At 43.9% G+C, this 16522-nt stretch overlaps 1 protein-coding gene across 1 annotated transcript in view; it reads right to left on the bottom strand.

The window, feature by feature from the left end:
• Positions 1–16522, bottom strand: part of LOXHD1 (lipoxygenase homology PLAT domains 1) — a gene marked incomplete at its 3' end in the record, with an annotated part of 155757 nt that overhangs the window by 16831 nt on the left and 122404 nt on the right. The window contains exons 35-36 of the mRNA XM_084503075.1: positions 12187–12304; positions 5723–5900 (exon numbers count right to left, since the gene is read on the bottom strand). Of these exons, the coding sequence (XP_084359201.1) occupies positions 5723–5900; positions 12187–12304 (296 nt within the window). The remainder of the gene's footprint in view (positions 1–5722; positions 5901–12186; positions 12305–16522) is intronic.

Below are 16522 nucleotides of genomic sequence, written 5' to 3'. Positions count from 1 at the left end.
ACAGCCAGAAAATTTCAGTGAATCTGTTCAGGATCCTAAAAGGAGGACATGCCATGGTATCTAACAAGCCAGCCCTTGGATCCTGTCCCCCAAATACAGCTGGAACATCTTGTCTTGTGGTCAAGGTATGGTGAGTGTGATGGTAACAGCACTAATTGTAGGCACAGATATGAACTTCTGACGGATTTGAAAGCAAAATGCAGATGATCAGCCAAAACACTGTGGCATTCTGAGGTCCACCCCCCTTTCCCTCTCCCATAAGCCTTCTCTGATATTCCCATTTCTCAAAATATTGTCCAAATTGAACCAATGGAAAAAGTCCCCTTTTCTCACACAACTCTCAGCCCTTCTCATGTACATGTACAGAAAATCCATTAAGATGATCTTTATTAACTAATATTGAATTTCAAATGTCCATATTTTGTAGAAGAAAACAGAAATGTTGCCAATTTTCATAATTTCTGGAGTCTATACCATCACCTGAAATGACCTTGCGAACATTTTAGCTGAAGACGTTACCACAGTTTTACAGGGTACTATTTAAAATTTGACCAAAATTATGAACTACCATTTTATTCCTTTTTATTTTTGATGCCACTATAAGGAAGCAGATTCATAGAAAGAAACTTGACTCCATGCGGGCAGATGTTCATTGGTATGTCAGAACTGAGACCCTTAAATTTTAGCAAATAAAAATAAGATCATCAAACCCAAATCTGGCTTACAAAGAAAGTCAGTGTCTGCTGCCCTTGGTTGGATATCCTAGCTCTGAAAACTCTAAGTGCCTGCCAAACCTTTCTTATATGACTGTATTGTAAATCCACTTTGGGCCACACAGACAGTATTTCCCACAGCTCCATTCAAAACACAACGCAGAGACAAAGTCAGGGGGGCTGAAAACTTTTAGACAAAGTTACCACTTCTTCAGGATAATCATTTGTATACTTAAATTAGGAAGAAATCACCACTTTTCTTATAGGACTAAAAAAATGCTAAAATAAAATTAAAAAGTGGGGGGAGGAGGTCATATGGACAAAAGGTAAAGCATCATTTGATGTCCACACGAAAAATTGTGTATGTTAAATTGGGGTTAATTTTCAGCAGTTCCCTGGAAAGGACTTAAGAAGGAAGATAAAACATCAGGGATTCAGGCAGTTCATCTGGCAGCATCTTTTATGACCCTAAAGCTTGTTGAGATGAGGGACAAAGCAAACTAAAGTCCATTTCCTTCCAAGGAGCAGGCTCCCAATTAATGCCAGGTCTCAAAAAGCACAGAACCAACCGTTTCCTAGCAAAACCTTCCCAGCAGGAAGAAGCTTATGGTGGCCTCATGCTGTGACATTTCCCTCACAAGCAATTAGCAGGAGATGCGAAAGAAAAGAACAGAAACTGCTGAATCAATGTACATTTCACCTATTTTGGTCTCTCTCTCCCTGCTACCCTCCCCCACTCCCCACCCCTCCTCCTTTTTTTTTTTTTTAATTTTAATTCCAGGAAACATCAGGCACACTTAGGAACTGTAACAAATTTGACAAATGAAGGGATGAAGGCCCTGTGGTTGCACAAGCTTTAGCTGGCAATGAGTGCAATAGTGCAGGGGTCGATACTGGGGTCTGTACCACTGAACTTCGTCATCAACACCCTAAATGATGACAGAGTGTATCCTCAGATTTGCAGATGACATTGGATCTGGGGCACTGAGTTACACACTGAATGGCAGAACTCCAACCCAAAATGGACCCTGAGAAACATGAGGGCCAGGCAAGTGGAAATCTCATGAAGTTTGGAGTGGAGAAAAGCAAAGTTCTGCATCTGGGGTGGAATAACCTCTGCACATGGGTGCGCTGGGGAGCTGAAGAGGACTCAGAGGTCCTCTACAACTCAAACCAGTTCTCAGTGTTCAATACAAATATGTAGCCCATAAATTGGGCTACATCAGGAGGAGTGACCAGCAGCTGAAGGAAAGATCTTACTCCTTTTGCTCAGTGCTGAGGAGCCTCCACTTGCACCGTTGTGTTAGTTTGTGTTCGCAGGTCAAGGGGGACATAGGGACAGCAGGGAGGGCCCAGCAAACGGTTGCCAAAATGAATGGGTGCTGGGACACATGGCCATGAGGAGAGGCCAGGAGAGATAAGCTGGCACAGGTGAACAAGGGCCCTGTAACCATGCAGAGGGAGCAATAAAACGATGAAAGGTCCAGGAGCTGTGGAGATGTCAGATAAACCCTAAGGAGCCACAGCCACAAATTGCAGCTAGGGACGTCCAGACTGGGCATTAGGAGAAAAAGCTTTCTTAGGAAAATGGTGCAGGTCTGGAACTGGTGCCTCGGGTGGCAGCAGCACCATCCCTGGAGGTGTCCAAGATCAGATGGGCAGAACCTTGGTCCATCCAGCCTAGTGCTGGCAATAGTTCTTTGAGGTGGAAACTGGATTAAATAACCTCCAGATGCCCCTTCCAACAAAAGTGTCTATGATTTTATGATTCTTACTGAGCAGCTGTGTAGTTTTTAACCAAACTGGATTTGAGTCATAGCCTTCTGAGGCCAAAGAATGTCCTTCTTTTGACTTAATGGGGACTTGGATACAGCACTAGGAACTGACACCAACTGTCTTAAATTATGTAATTTGTAGGCTGTAGCTGAGCTGACAACATACTAATTAATCTTATAACAGCAGAGATAAAAACCTCCTGCTTCGTTAATGTTTGGAAAATGAGAAAGCAGTATTTATTCTTCCTCAGTCTTTATTGCATTACCATGTGTATGATGCCTGCCTATAGAGCACAGAAAGGCTGCATAAGTCAAAATTAAATGGTGAGGACATTGCTGTGCCATTTCACATGCTCTGGCTGTAACTGTGGGTCATGCCTTGAAGAAAATGAGATTGTGTTGTACTTCTCTTACAAGATCAAAAGTAAATCCAGATCTTGGTTTAAACCAAGGATTCCCCACCTGGCTTAGGATGTGCCTGCTGTAACAAGCTCTTCTCCCCTTATCTGTGTGTATTCTGAGAGCTGCCATTTGAGGTACAGCTGGTGGCCTTTGAACTTTGAGACAGGAGTTGTTCTTTTTGCAGGATGAGCTTTTCACTGATGCAGCCTCTGTATGTTATGTGATCATCCAAGGTAAACCACTTCTGGAAAGCCAAAGTTTTTTGTTTGTTTGTTTTTTAAGACAAAGTGAAACAGGACTGCTATTGTGTGCATGGTGTATGGTGGAGAGGAAATGACTGTGGCTTTCAAGTTTGTTGCAGGACAGTTTTGGTGGTATCAATTTTCCCCAACTTTATCCATCTAGTTCAGCTTAGTTGTCTTGACTTTGTCTAAATCTAATGAAGGAGGGAGAAGGTTACTCCAGAGGATGCTCCAGCCCACTGGTTAAGAATCCTCTCCTGTATGAATTGGCCAGAAAGAATTTAGCCTTGTCCTGGTTTCAGTTAGGACAGAGTTAATTTTCCTCCTAGTAGCTGGTAGGGTGCTATGTTTTGGCTTAGGATGAGAAAAGTGCTGATAACACGCTGATGTTTTAATTGTTGCAGAGCAGTGCTTACACCAAGCCAAGGATGTTTCAGCTTCTCGCTCTGTCCTGCCAGCGGGCAGGCTGGGGGTGCAGCAGGAGCTGGGAGGGGACAGACCCAGGACAGCTGACCTAAACTGCCCAAAGGGGTATTCCATCCCATCTGGGGTCATGCTGAACGATATATAGGGGTGGCTAGCCGGGGTGGGGGGGTGGCTGCTCGGGGTTAGGCTGGGCATCGGTCAGCGGGTGGTGAGCAATTGCATTGTGCATCACTTGTTTGTACACATTAGTAGTAGTAGTACTATACCATCATTATTGTTATTATTATTATTGTTATTATTACTGTTATTATTATTTTCCTGTCTTAATAAACTATCTTAACTCACAGGCTTCACTTTCCCATTTCTCTCCCCCATCCCAGAGAGGGAGGGGGGAGGGTGAGTGAACGGCTGTGTGGTGTTTAGCTTCTGGCTGGGTTAAACCACAACAGAAGGAGTTAAGATCAGAAGTAAAATTTTTGGAGTGACAAATTTAACTCTGTGTTCTCTCTCTCTCTCTCTCTCTCTCTCTTTTTCTTTTCTTTTCTTTTCTTTTCTTTTCTTTTCTTTTCTTTTCTTTTCTTTTCTTTTCTTTTCTTTTCTTTTCTTTTCTTTTCTTTTCTTTTCTTTTCTTTTCTTTTCTTTTCTTTTCTTTTCATTGTCTCTGATGGACTGGGAAGTTGAAAGGAATTGCAGAGAAAAACTTTATATCTAGAAATAAACACTGTTGATTCTATTCTCAGTGGAGTATTGCTGTCCCTAGACAATATCAGCATGTCAGGAAATGATATAACATATTTAAACTGACTGTCAAGGATAAAAGGTCTTCTCTCCTCAATTGGTCAAACCAGGAGTAATAGTGGAATACATAATGATCAAAGAGGGGAGATGGTTCATGACTTGTACCCTCTTTAGATAAGCTGGATAAAGTTCAGCGCTATGTCAGTGAGCTGTATGATCTAATCATAAACAGACTCTCTGAAATCTCTCTGTAATCTGCTCCTTCCTACTGGTTGTCGCTGCTCATAATGAAATAAAATGCTTCATGATTAATACCCGTCATCCCTCATTCAATGGGAAGGGCAGATCTGTCTCCTGTTGCTGTCATCTTCCATTCTCCTCTCGTTTCCATTTCTATCGCCTTTGTGTGCTAGGGCTGAATTTCACAAAAAGGTCACAGAAAGATCTACCGTTATACTAGATGGATTGCCAGATACATAAGCAAGTCTTCCTCTCTTTTGTTTTTAGTATTTCACTACATGTTTTTCAGACAAGCAGCAGGCAGAGCAGATAGATAGGTAGATGAAAAATTGCGAGGTGGCACTAAGACACTTTGCCAGGAGAATTTTGGTATTCTCAGCTAAAACCTCACAAGCTGCATAAAATACCACTGGTAAAATTAAAAGAGAGAGAGGGAGAAGATAAAGAGAAGGGTGGAGATCAGGAGGTGATATGTGAACTGGTGTGGCAGAATACCCTTAGAGGGTCAATGTTTCAGACAAGTTCTCAGCAAGATAATGTGCAACATGCCCCAGGCTGGCATGAGGCAATTGTGTACATGGCTGTAGCTTTCACTCATCAACCTGACAGAAGTTCTCATGCAAAGAGGCAGTGATCCCAGGAAAAGACACAGAAATCCCATTTCTTGGCTCTTGAAGCTTTTCAGTTTTTACTTCTTCTATATGCATTTAGGGATGCTTTTTCATGGCTAGGGATAAACGGTTTCAAAACACTTACAAAGGGAGGGTGAATTACTGCTGTCCTCTTCGGACAAAGCTGATGGTACCAGCCAAAAATCCAGAGCCCAGAAACTTTGCCATTAGCCTGTTCATCCACCCTGTGTGGTCACTGGACCTGACCAAAAAGGAAAAGTGGGCTCCTGACTATTGCAGCATGGTCTGGCAATTCCTATGATTAAGGTTTCTTCAGAGGAAGCAGTCCTAGTCAAATCTAGACTTTGTGTCTAAACATTTCACTGCTCAGATGAGAACAAATCCCGTAGAGTAACATTGCTAAGATGAACATACAGCCAAAGTGACTCTTCCAGCATAGTAGGGTTAGATCATGCTTTTCTTAACATAGCTTCTAATTAATCAGGAGATTTTTTTCATTGTTAAAAATTGAGCTTCATACTTGAAAAGTCATAAAATATCCACCATGGACATACCTCCAATATCACTGGTTTTAACCTGAATAGTGTACGTTGTGTCCTCCATCATCTGCTCGTCATTTATCATGGCTGGCATCTCGCACACAAGGCTTCCCGTGGCATTTTTCACCTTTGACAGCCATTCACCATAAGTAAATGTGGCCACTTCTTGATTAGTCAGGTTCCTCATGACTATCTGAGAAGAGCCAAAATAAAGGAAAAAACACTACAGTTACAGTTTGAAGGAGAGCAAAGATTAAATTTATAAAGTGCACAGTGTGGTATAACATGGATAGAGCTTGGTCATAGTTTGAAAGCCTGTACTGAGTTCTTCCAGGATAAACTCAACTCTCTCTCATGGACAACATTTTCTGTGGTGACTTGTCCCAAGAAACAGTCTTCATAGATGATTCTGTAATATTGGACCTTTCCATGTATGGCCTAAAGCATAGGAAGAAATTTGGTCTTCTGACATAAATTATGAGCAGAGCTCATCTCTATGAGAGTCAGACCTTTCCTGGATGTCTGTACGTTACTAACTCCAAAGAAGAAAGAACAGAGAGTTTTTAAAAACCTCATTAAGCTCTCCCTGAAATTCATAGTACCTTTCTTTCACCTGTCTCTTCTGTGCAAACACACAACAATCACTGTAGAGATATGCAAACCAACTCCAAACAAGTTAAGGAAATGCATAACGAAAAATTAGGCCAGGAGAACTTAATGCTTTCACACACTTTTCCCTCTGGGGAAAGGTGACAGAACAAACAACATGCAACAGATATTAGTCATACTGCCTCATGTGTCCCTGGCAGGAGCTCAGATGCTGTGGTGATAAGAACAGAATAAGGACTTATTTAGAACATCGAAGACAGCTACTCCAGCACATAGCAAGTAAAATACCCGTCTTTCCACGTCTTGGTCAAACTGGGCTTCTGCAGAGCATCAGTCGACTGGAAAAAAGGCATTGCCCTTGCCTACAGCAAAAATCTGGCAGTAACTTGTTGATAAATGGGGGGTGCTGGAGCAAAGGGAAGAGACAGGGATGGAAAGTATTATGTTACCATCTGACAGAAACAGAGACCATACCTAAGTGAAGCAGTGCATCAAGAAACAATATCTTGCAATGCACATCTCTGCAAAGGCCATGGAAAGACCTATCAGTGAAGTGTGACATGATATTAGGAAGAGAAAAATCATGGAATTGGGGAGAGTTAAGTCAAAAGGGCGTCTAGACCCACCTGCTACTCCAAGCAGGGCTAACTGCAAAGCCATGTCCAACTGAGTTTTGAAAATCTTCAAGATCAGAGGTTCCCCAGCCCTCTGGACCCCATCCCAAAGCTCCACAAGTCTCATCGTGAAGACTTTTCTCCTTATATCCGACTATGATTTTCCTTGCTTCAATTTGTGTCCCTTGCCTCATGCCCTTTCACTGCCCTCCTCTGAGAAGGGACTCTGTGCCTTTCTTTCAAGCAGCAGAAGTCTGCAATTGTGTTCTCCCTTAGCCTTTTCTCCTCAAGGCTTAAAAGCCCGATCTACCTTAGCCTCTCCTAGCATGTCATAGGTGTCCACCCTTGACTATCTTTGTGACCTGCTACATTCTCATATCTCAGCCTAAGAAACTTAAAAATCCTGAGAGAAAATATGCTTAAATTCTGTCCTCAAACTGCATCTGCTGACCGCAAGTAAGCTTTGCTAGAGCCTTCAGCAATTCCAAAGAAGAATATTGTTCCAGGTTATAAAAAACATTTTTAAAGAGAGCAGAAGCTGCTCTGAAGCTGAACAAGTGCTATGTGTGTATTGAACAATTCTGTGGGTAGGACACTCATCTGGGGTTTTCTCTCTGCCTAATGCTAACCAGGGACCCATCACACAGCACCTTCACCCCTACAGGACATTTTGCTTTGTTGAAGCTCCCCCGCTTTTCTAAATGGATGCTTTGACACTATTTGTGGTCAGAGAACTGTTCTCTGAGCCAAGAGAAGTTGACCCAAAACCCTGCTTTGACCCAGGTGTCTACCTGGTCTCACCACCTCAGGTCTCCTCCAGCCTGGCCGGGGCACCTCTGCTGGGGTACAGAGCAGAAGGAAGTCTGCTCTCTCACGGGTGCATGAACCACAACTACATCCTCTTGGGAGTCCAACCTGGAAACTTCACTTTGGCTGAAATTTGCAAATTTGAACCATGAATAACCTTACATCGAATTAAAATGTCTTTTTTTTTTTTTTTTTTGTCTTTTTTTTTTTTTCATCCAGGTGTATAAACTCTTCACTGGAAAAAATTCAGCCAGCTCTACCTTTGCCCTGTTCAAAAACGATAGCGATCCTGTCAGTAGCAAAACTTCCTGGGCACAGCTTGCAGGGAAATGCCAGGGAAGCAGCAGGGGGTAGGAGCAGATCAGAGCTGCTAGCTGGAGCACTCTTGCAGCCCAGGAGGTCAGACCTCTCACAAACAACCTGCCCAGTGCTCCAGATGCTGTCTAAGGGAAACCGTCTGGCTACTAAAATGCCCTAAATACTAAAATGGGCATGCAGTGAACAGGAGGCCTATGGCAGCTGGCTGCTAAATCCCAGTGTGGCTATGTTGCTACCTGACCTAGCATGGGTGCCCAACCCGCACATCACTCCTGTGTTGCTGTCCAAGCTTGGGACAAGTAAATGGCCATTCAAGGCACCTCTCCGACCCTCAGATGTCTCCCTGCTGACTACAAGAGGTCTAAATAATTTGGCAGAAAAGACAAAAGCTGAATGTAGCTTTTCATTGACTAAAAGGGCACAAAAATGAATCCAGTCCTAGAAGGAGATGTGCTGCACACATGCAGGCTGATGCAGAATTGTGATTTGGATGATGAGGGTCATGCTTCCATATAAACTATTATTTTAGGATACCTAAAACTCACTGTGGACATCCTGCATGCTTTTAAGCTTAAGCGTTATTGCTAGTTATGCATGGATTTTAACCGGGCTGTAGAACACCTATAAAACATGAAAAGAAAGTGGGAGAGGTGTGTATGAATAAAATGCTGATAATTTGCTTTGTAGCTGAGCAAATATTGCAGCTGCCAGGAACTTTAAGCCAGTGACTTGAAATTAATAGTGTGTTGTATGCTGTAACGGGAAGGTTTGACATGTCCATTCATTTGATTTACCTCTCGCCAGGCTTCTCCAAGCTGCAATAAAAAATAAGCTCCCCAGGGGTTCACACCCTGCTAACACCAAAATAAGTAGGTCCTGGATTTCATCTTTAAAGACTCAACCACACTTTTTTATGGTCCTGCTGCATGTCATTAGTCTTCACTTAAAGACAAGGTCCTCTGACTGTAAAACAGAAAGACTTTGTGGCAAAGAACAACAATCAGCTTCAGCTATAATGAATTGTCTCAAATTCTCTTAATCTTCATATAAAGGAAGAAGAACAGAATAAAGACAAAGTCCCACATTCAGGATTATCGGTGACGTTTGAATGCAATGCAATTAGTGCTTCATTAAGACAGCTTCTTATCTGCCTGGCTTTGACAGCACAAAGTAACATTAAAATGCCAAGGGAACCAACTCTGCAGAATTCAAGTCTGACAGTTCCTGTTACTTCATTTGGAAAGCTCTCATCCCTTCTTATTCCTAGCTTTTCAACTCCCTGTCTAAGGCTCTGGGCAGCAGGTGAAATCTTCATGTGGCCTGAGGAACTGGCTAGTCCAGGAGGAGCTTTCCAAAGCATTCATTTCAATGTCCCTGAATTAGAATCACATATTCTCTGATTTTTTTTCAGAAACACCAAGCAGTGTAGTCATAGCTTGATGTGGCAGAATATAAGATTCAGCAATAGGTCAGAGAGAAATATCCAAACTCCATGTCTCTCCCAGCACTGGTGAAGTCAGGAACTTGTTCTGCTTTGGAGAGCTTTCAGCATGTTTCTGTGCATGCTCCAGCTCATCAAAGTGCAGCTTTTGGGCGGAGGGGTTTTCTGTTTGCAAAGTGTGGCACCACATCTATAAAATGTCATACAATGTACATAGATATAAGTAGCTGTAGCAATAATAGCAATAATCTAAAGCATTCACTCTGGCCAGGCACATCACTAATTTTGTCCCCTCTCATAGATTAAGTACCAGCATTTAAATCTTATTGACACTTTTGGTGCAGTTGGAGTCTTTGGCTCCAAGTTCATTGCATTACTGAGATTCTGAATGAAATTTCAATGTATTTTATATAGACAGAAAAAAAAAAAAAAAAAAAAGAATATATGACGACTTCTCTGCTTGTAAATTGAATCTTTTGGCTGTGTACAGAATCATTGATAATTCATGCATTTTAATTGGTATTTATGCACTTCTATTTCTGGTAAACCAAAAGCAGTATAAATTATAGCCAGCAAATAGTGTACAAAAAGACCAAAGAGAATTAAAAAGATCATTTATTGTTATTTTAATAGAACAAGAAAACTGAGAATATCCTGTAGATAAATGGAGCAACAAATGGTTAATTACGGGGTTGATAGCTTAATCTAGCTTCTCATTTCACTGTGCTAGTTAGCACTAACTGTGAACCATCTGTCTGAGAGTTTAGCACTACCCCCACAAGTATTTCATTATGCAGTTTTAATATGCACTTTTGACAGAAATGGAAATGGGCTTAGATCAGTTTTCATGTCACACCAAGCTACATAAGTTTTCAAGGCTGGAATACAAATCAGGGAACACAAATCCTTCCTCCCCTCCTCCAGAGCGCTCCTGTCCCGACTCGCTGCCTGCGAATGCCAATGCTGTGTTTACCTTTGCAGGGAAGGTGGGAATGAAAACTAATAAATAAAGTTCTCTACTTATCACTGGAGCAAGGAGATGCTGTGTTTCTCTAAGAAAAACAAACTAGAGGTACGGTTTTCAAAAGTTTCTAAAATCTTTTTCCTCCAAGAGTTGCATGAGAGGTCCACCAGTTGCTTCTGTACAGCTGTCAGAGGGCTATAAACACATCAGCTGTCTCCAAATGAGAGTATGCTTTGCCTACACCTTTGGGAAAGCCTCACTTTGTGTGGGTTCCAGCAGGTTGAGGTGTTGGAAGAGCTGGACAGAGGTGGCAAGAGGAACGTGGGATATGCTACCTGCCCCTAGAGGTGCTGGCCCTTGCCTTTGAGCTATTGCTAATACATGACTGTAAGATCTGGAATGTCCCCTGGGTGAATTAGCTTTATATGATTTCACTTTATATGAATACAATTTATAAAACTCAGGGGGAGGTACAAGGGAGCAGGCAAAGGGAACTTGACCAAGACGACAGAATCAAATCAGAGAACAGATTGAGTTACTCCACAGCCGCAGGGAGATAAAATGTGTGTCTGTGACATCTATTTGGAAGACATATGCTGAAGGCCTACTGCTTTGGAAAGATGCACAAGAGTCACTATGAAAAAAGTTAGAAGTGGTAATGTTCAAAAAGCAAAGCTTTGTAGACCTTGGTAGGTGAATTCATCATTGCACTAGAAACTAGAGGCCACCAAGGACCAATATTTAGAAACTTATTATTTATGGGAAAATTAAAGACAGCTTCAGAGTAGCCAAAAGGATAAAGGAGCCAATTAAAAAAAAAAAAAAAAAAAAAAAAAAGGTAAAAAAAAAAAAAGTGTGCTATTCTTTCTGGCCATGGGTTAAGTCATTGGGTTTTTACCTATTCTTATCAAAAAGTTAAGCTACAGCAGTCCAGCAGGATACCTGCTCCATAAATAGCACACTAAATAAACATGGCAGAGATGCCTTCCTTCCTTAATGACTTCTGATTGTGTGGAATTGGCACGTTACTCTGTCTCTATCTTAGAAATACAATGATAGGCCCATAACAAGGAAACTACATTTTACTACCCAAACATAAGTGCTGTTTACATGGAATTGGTGGTTGGGTAGAGAAGATAAAGGCAAGCACAGAGCTTTTTTGCAAGATAGGGCACTAGGGAAAAATACAATCAGCAGAAGCAGTCGGAGACATTTTGCATGCTGTATTCAAAACTCAGAAAGAAAATGACAATTTGCTTTTACGAACTGGAAAAGAAAGAAATCAGCCTGCATGTTAGATGAACAGAAAGGGAGAGATAAATTTGCCTGAAAGGATGGATTATCTGGACATTTACCACCCATCCCAGACTGCCTGGCAGAGGGGTAACCACTCTCCCATGGGGTCAGAGCAGGGCAGGGGACTGCAGAGCTGGGGATAAAACACCAGGACCAGAAAAGAGTGCAGGTGCCTGGTGGCAAGCCAAGGCTCTTTTGCAGGGAGGCAGAGTCTACCAGCAAAGCCTGCTGAACAGCTGTACAGCACTGCTTTGCCCTTGCTCCCCCTTTTTTGGACTGAACTCCTGCAGGAACAAAACATGAGCAAATTAATAGAAAAAGGCAAGAAATGAATAAAAGCAAGTCTTTTGCTGTCTTTCTCCTGTTTCTCAAGTCCAGAGAGACTTCAACACAAGAGGTACACGAGGAGATGAGGTGTGAGGCACATTACCCTTTCCAGGAACCAGTGTGGGCGCGTCCCCTTCCCATCCGTCCGGATCCTCATCTTCCTCAGGGGAGCGATGTCAGCGATCTCCATAATGAAGCTGTCCTCTTGGCCTCGCTCAAATCTGGAGGGAGTGAAAGACCGAGGAGCATTCATGCTGCCTCACTACACCACGGTCCCCTGCTCACGCTGCAGCTTACACCTTGCCAGCAGCCTCACATCAAAAGTTTATGAGTGCACTTTACGGGACTCGAGCTCTTCTGCCCTGCAATCTCCAGCTACTGTGTTTTTGGCAAGACACCTCAGCCCAGATTTGACAGGGATTCCTCCTCCCCTGGAAAATCAAGCCCATACGAGGTACCTGGAGCCTTTCCAGGCAGCCTGCAACGTGCCTTACCATTCTGATTGTAACCAGAGCAGCAGGCAGGGACTCACAGCCAGGTTCCTGCACATCGCCTTTCTCTTGGCATCTGCCCACGTGCCTGCCCTTAGCCCATCCCTACAAGAAGGCGAAGCAGTTGTGCTTAATCTTCTTTCACTAAGATACATCACATAACTCTGCATTTGCCGTGGTGATAGACAGTTACTGCAGCTCAACTATATACAGCAACCTTGCGACTCAGAGCCCAAAGCCTACATTTAGTAAGTTCAGGCAAATGGTGTTAGAGAGGGGCCCAAACCATCCCACATCCTCTTCCTGAATTTGGGGAATTAGGATTTGCAAACAAGCTTTGTCTTTGGTGAGAACCAAGATGGGTTTGTGCAATGTTGCTTCAAACATCTTACCCTGTGCATGGCTGCTGCGTACAGACACAAGGAGGTGTGGGAACTGCTTGTCCACAACAATCAGCAGAAAGAAGGGAAAGGGAAAAAACATCTAACATATGCTTCTTGAAGAAGATATTACACTGGCCAGGACTGCAGGTACCTTACCTCTCTCTTAATGATGACAAGAAGAAACCCTTGTAGCCCTTGCTCCTCTGCCTGTGCTGCCTGAGGCTCAACATTACTCTGTTCAGAGCAAATGTGCCTGACAGTTTGCCCACAGGTACTCTGGCAGACCTGCTGCAGCCTCAGAGATGGGAATCCAGCCCTAGCAGGGCAGAAGGGCAGCCAAGTGCATGGGTCTGCCAAGTACCAGCGTGGCACTCTGCTGCTGAGGTTCCTCCTTTGCACAAACTTCTCCAGGTCAGTGATTTACAAGGTGGGACCTGGGTCTTCTGAGAGGCTTGGAGAGAGCTCTGCAATCTGTGGGCACTGCCATTCTACAGATAATCCATAATGATGCTGTCTCATTCCTGGCAATGTACTCAGCTTCCTACAGCTGTGCAGTGCCAGGGATGTGAAGAAAAAAATGTTTCTTTACCATCCCCTGCTCAGATTACACCCTGCAGCATGAATGTGATTATCCTCACACCATTATCTGAGCCGGCATGGCTGCAGATGTTAGCAACAAGGATTGGCTTGAGCTTCTCAGTTTTCATCCAGGCATTGCTTTCTCTCCTCTTCCGGAGGCTTTTGGATGGGGCCTTTTGGTCCCAGTCCATTCCTAGTTATTAAGGGTTATGTCTGCTCTTTGAAAAACTCCCCTCTCCATTTTTTGTCTCTTTGTGGTACTGGATACCAAGACAGCCTTTCACCATGAGAAAGAGAATGTGCTTTTGTGTCCAGGTTGGATTAATTCCCATTTCCATGTCAGAAAAAGGTGTGACCCTTCCAACTTGAATTACCCCATGATCCTGTGATCAGTTTTCATTACCATCACTGTTTCCTACAAAGCTTCATTGAGACCTCTCACTCCACTCCTTTCCACGCTGAACAACTCTAAGCTAAACAATCTGTCAGCAAAACAAACCATCATTTATCTTCAGTGAATGCCCTGTTTACAGCTTGTGAGGCTGATGCTCACCTGTTACATCCAAGAAGTCATTATACGAGACGGTAACAATTGCTAAAGCGACAAACTGTGTGACCCAGGAGCACATTTCTATCCTAAATTTATATGAACATGACCAGGAAAAAAATTGAGAAGGGACAAAGTGACGATATGAGCTGTCTGGCACCTTGCCTTTTCCAGAACAGTGAGGCATTTATCTGAGGGATTTCATTTAGCTTTCCTGCCATGTCTATGCTTATAAATATTTCTATTGCCCAGAGGCCTTGGCAATAGCAGTAATGTAGCTAAAATTGCCTTAAATCTGTGACAGGTTAGACAGACAGTTCTTCACAATGCCCTAAGCTGCTGTGAGTGAGTTGGACCCTGGACAGCCCTGGTGAAGAGGCAGAGCCTTCTCGGCAGCTCTTGCCCAGCCCTCACAAAAAGGCTGGTGAGATTTCCATGTGGAACAGGAGCCAGGGAAGCCTCTGTAGTTACCAGCTGGAGGAAGACACGTGGGAGTGGTGTGGAAATCAGTAATACATGTATTTGGGCACACACATGTCCTCTGCAGAGGATAGTGAAGAGATGATGAAGCTCCATACTCTTGGTGTCCGAGGTGTGGTAAAGAGACCCTTTAGCTAGTGGAGATGTGCCAGTTCGTCCCCAAAGATATTAATACATCACTAACTGTTTTTTACATGTCCTTCTTCTTTATATGACCCCAACGGATTTCCATCATCTTTTGCAGATCTTCTGGCAGAAGACAGCCCAGGCAACTAACACCCCACAGACTGTGTGCAATCCTTTACTGTGTCTTCATATTCTTATAGTAGAGTTTATCCATCCCACACAGATAAACAAGTGGGAATTTTTTGATAGGCCACACAGTTACACATATTGCTCACCTGGCCACAGAGAGCAAAGCTGAGATCCCTCTTTTGAGGTCTTGAAGCTGCCTCAGTCCCTTTGGATATTTTTGGTGATGCACAGTGATACGACCCCTGCTTTGCTTTTAAATATGGGCACTCACAATCAATTTTCCCACTGACCAGAACTGAATGCTGGCCTTAAAACACTGGCAAACAGCCCAGTGTGGGGTTGCGTGGGGTCCTGAAGCAGGGATGCCCCCAGTACTGGGACATGCTGGTGGCCCAGGTGCATTGCCCACACGTGGGATGCCTGCGGTGGGGAGCGGAGCCCAGAGCTCTGGCTGCCTGCGTGACTCAGCCTCCCTTCTCACGGAGATTTTCATCAGCAGCACCCTTGCTACATTTCCCTCAGAGCAAACAAGACCACATGAAGGATTCGAGCCTAGCTGAACGTGCTTGCCCAGACACCCACTCTGCTGTGACAGCAGCGAGTGAAACATCCCCTCAGCAAACAGCTCGACGCAGGGAGCCTTGTCTTCAGCTACCCAGCCCACACGTGGTGCCCAAAGCTGCAGCGGAGGAGCTGCATTGCCTGGAGCTGCGAGGAGAGCCCAGCATCACCTCCGCAAGATGAGCTGGAATCGCGTGGCTCAGTGCTCAATCTCTCCTGACACTCTGCAGGTGCTTTGCTGAGAACATCAAAATCAGAGGTCGTCAGCTAATTAAATTAAAGCGTGACGAAAGCCTGCCTCTGAAAGATGCCTAGTGCCATGCTCATTCTTCAGCACGCCAGAGCTTTCTGTACTGAGGGAGGTGTTAGGAACAGGAAAGCTTCAGGAAATGAATTGGTAGCATGTGGGTTTTTTTGGCTTGCAGAAGTGCTGGCGTCAAACTAGGGTTACAGCATTTGTTAGCTCTTTCTGCTGCAGAAAACAGGAGATTTCACCTTTTTAGCAAAATCAGAGCATGCCGTGCAGCACTCCATGTGGTTCACACCCTGTTTGCCTCTCTCTGCACAGTACAACCACATCTGTCCAGAGAGATTTTGTCGCGTGTCCCTTTAGTGCCAGCTGCAGGCAAGCCAGCCCCAGTTCCCAAACTGGGCATCTGATGTAGCATGGCACAGAGCCCAAACTAAGAAGCCCCACTTCTCAGCAGGGCCTGGAGCTTACTATCTCAGCTCTGGCTCCCCTCACGCAGCTTCAGGTCCCAGGTTGGCTCACATCTGCCCAGTGCAGCAGACGGGAGGAGCAGGCAGAGCAGAGTCAGCACCTTCCCAAGGCACGTGTGTGAGGGTTGGTTTGTCTACCTTTCATTATACAGTTACATTCCCACCACAGCCACTAAATTATGTTGAAATTAAATCACTTGTTTTCCACAGAAGATGCATTCTGCAGAAATTGTACCTGTGGTTTCCATGCAATGTCCAGAGCTCCTCTTGGAGTTGAAGGGGGTCTCACCATTCATTCAAAAAAAGTTCATGTTTTTGTTAGCAATGTTTATCTCTTAAAGCTACTGAGGGACAGGTTAAACAAAATCCTTATAGATGACACCAGATTATTCCCCTGGCAATACAGTGCACTCCTTTCCTCCA

Source organism: Aythya ferina (assembly GCF_964211825.1).
Source record: "Aythya ferina genome assembly, chromosome: Z".
Classification (NCBI taxonomy): Eukaryota; Metazoa; Chordata; class Aves; order Anseriformes; family Anatidae; genus Aythya; species Aythya ferina.
Note: the sequence above shows the minus strand (reverse complement) of the source record. Positions and strands in the feature narration are given on the sequence as shown.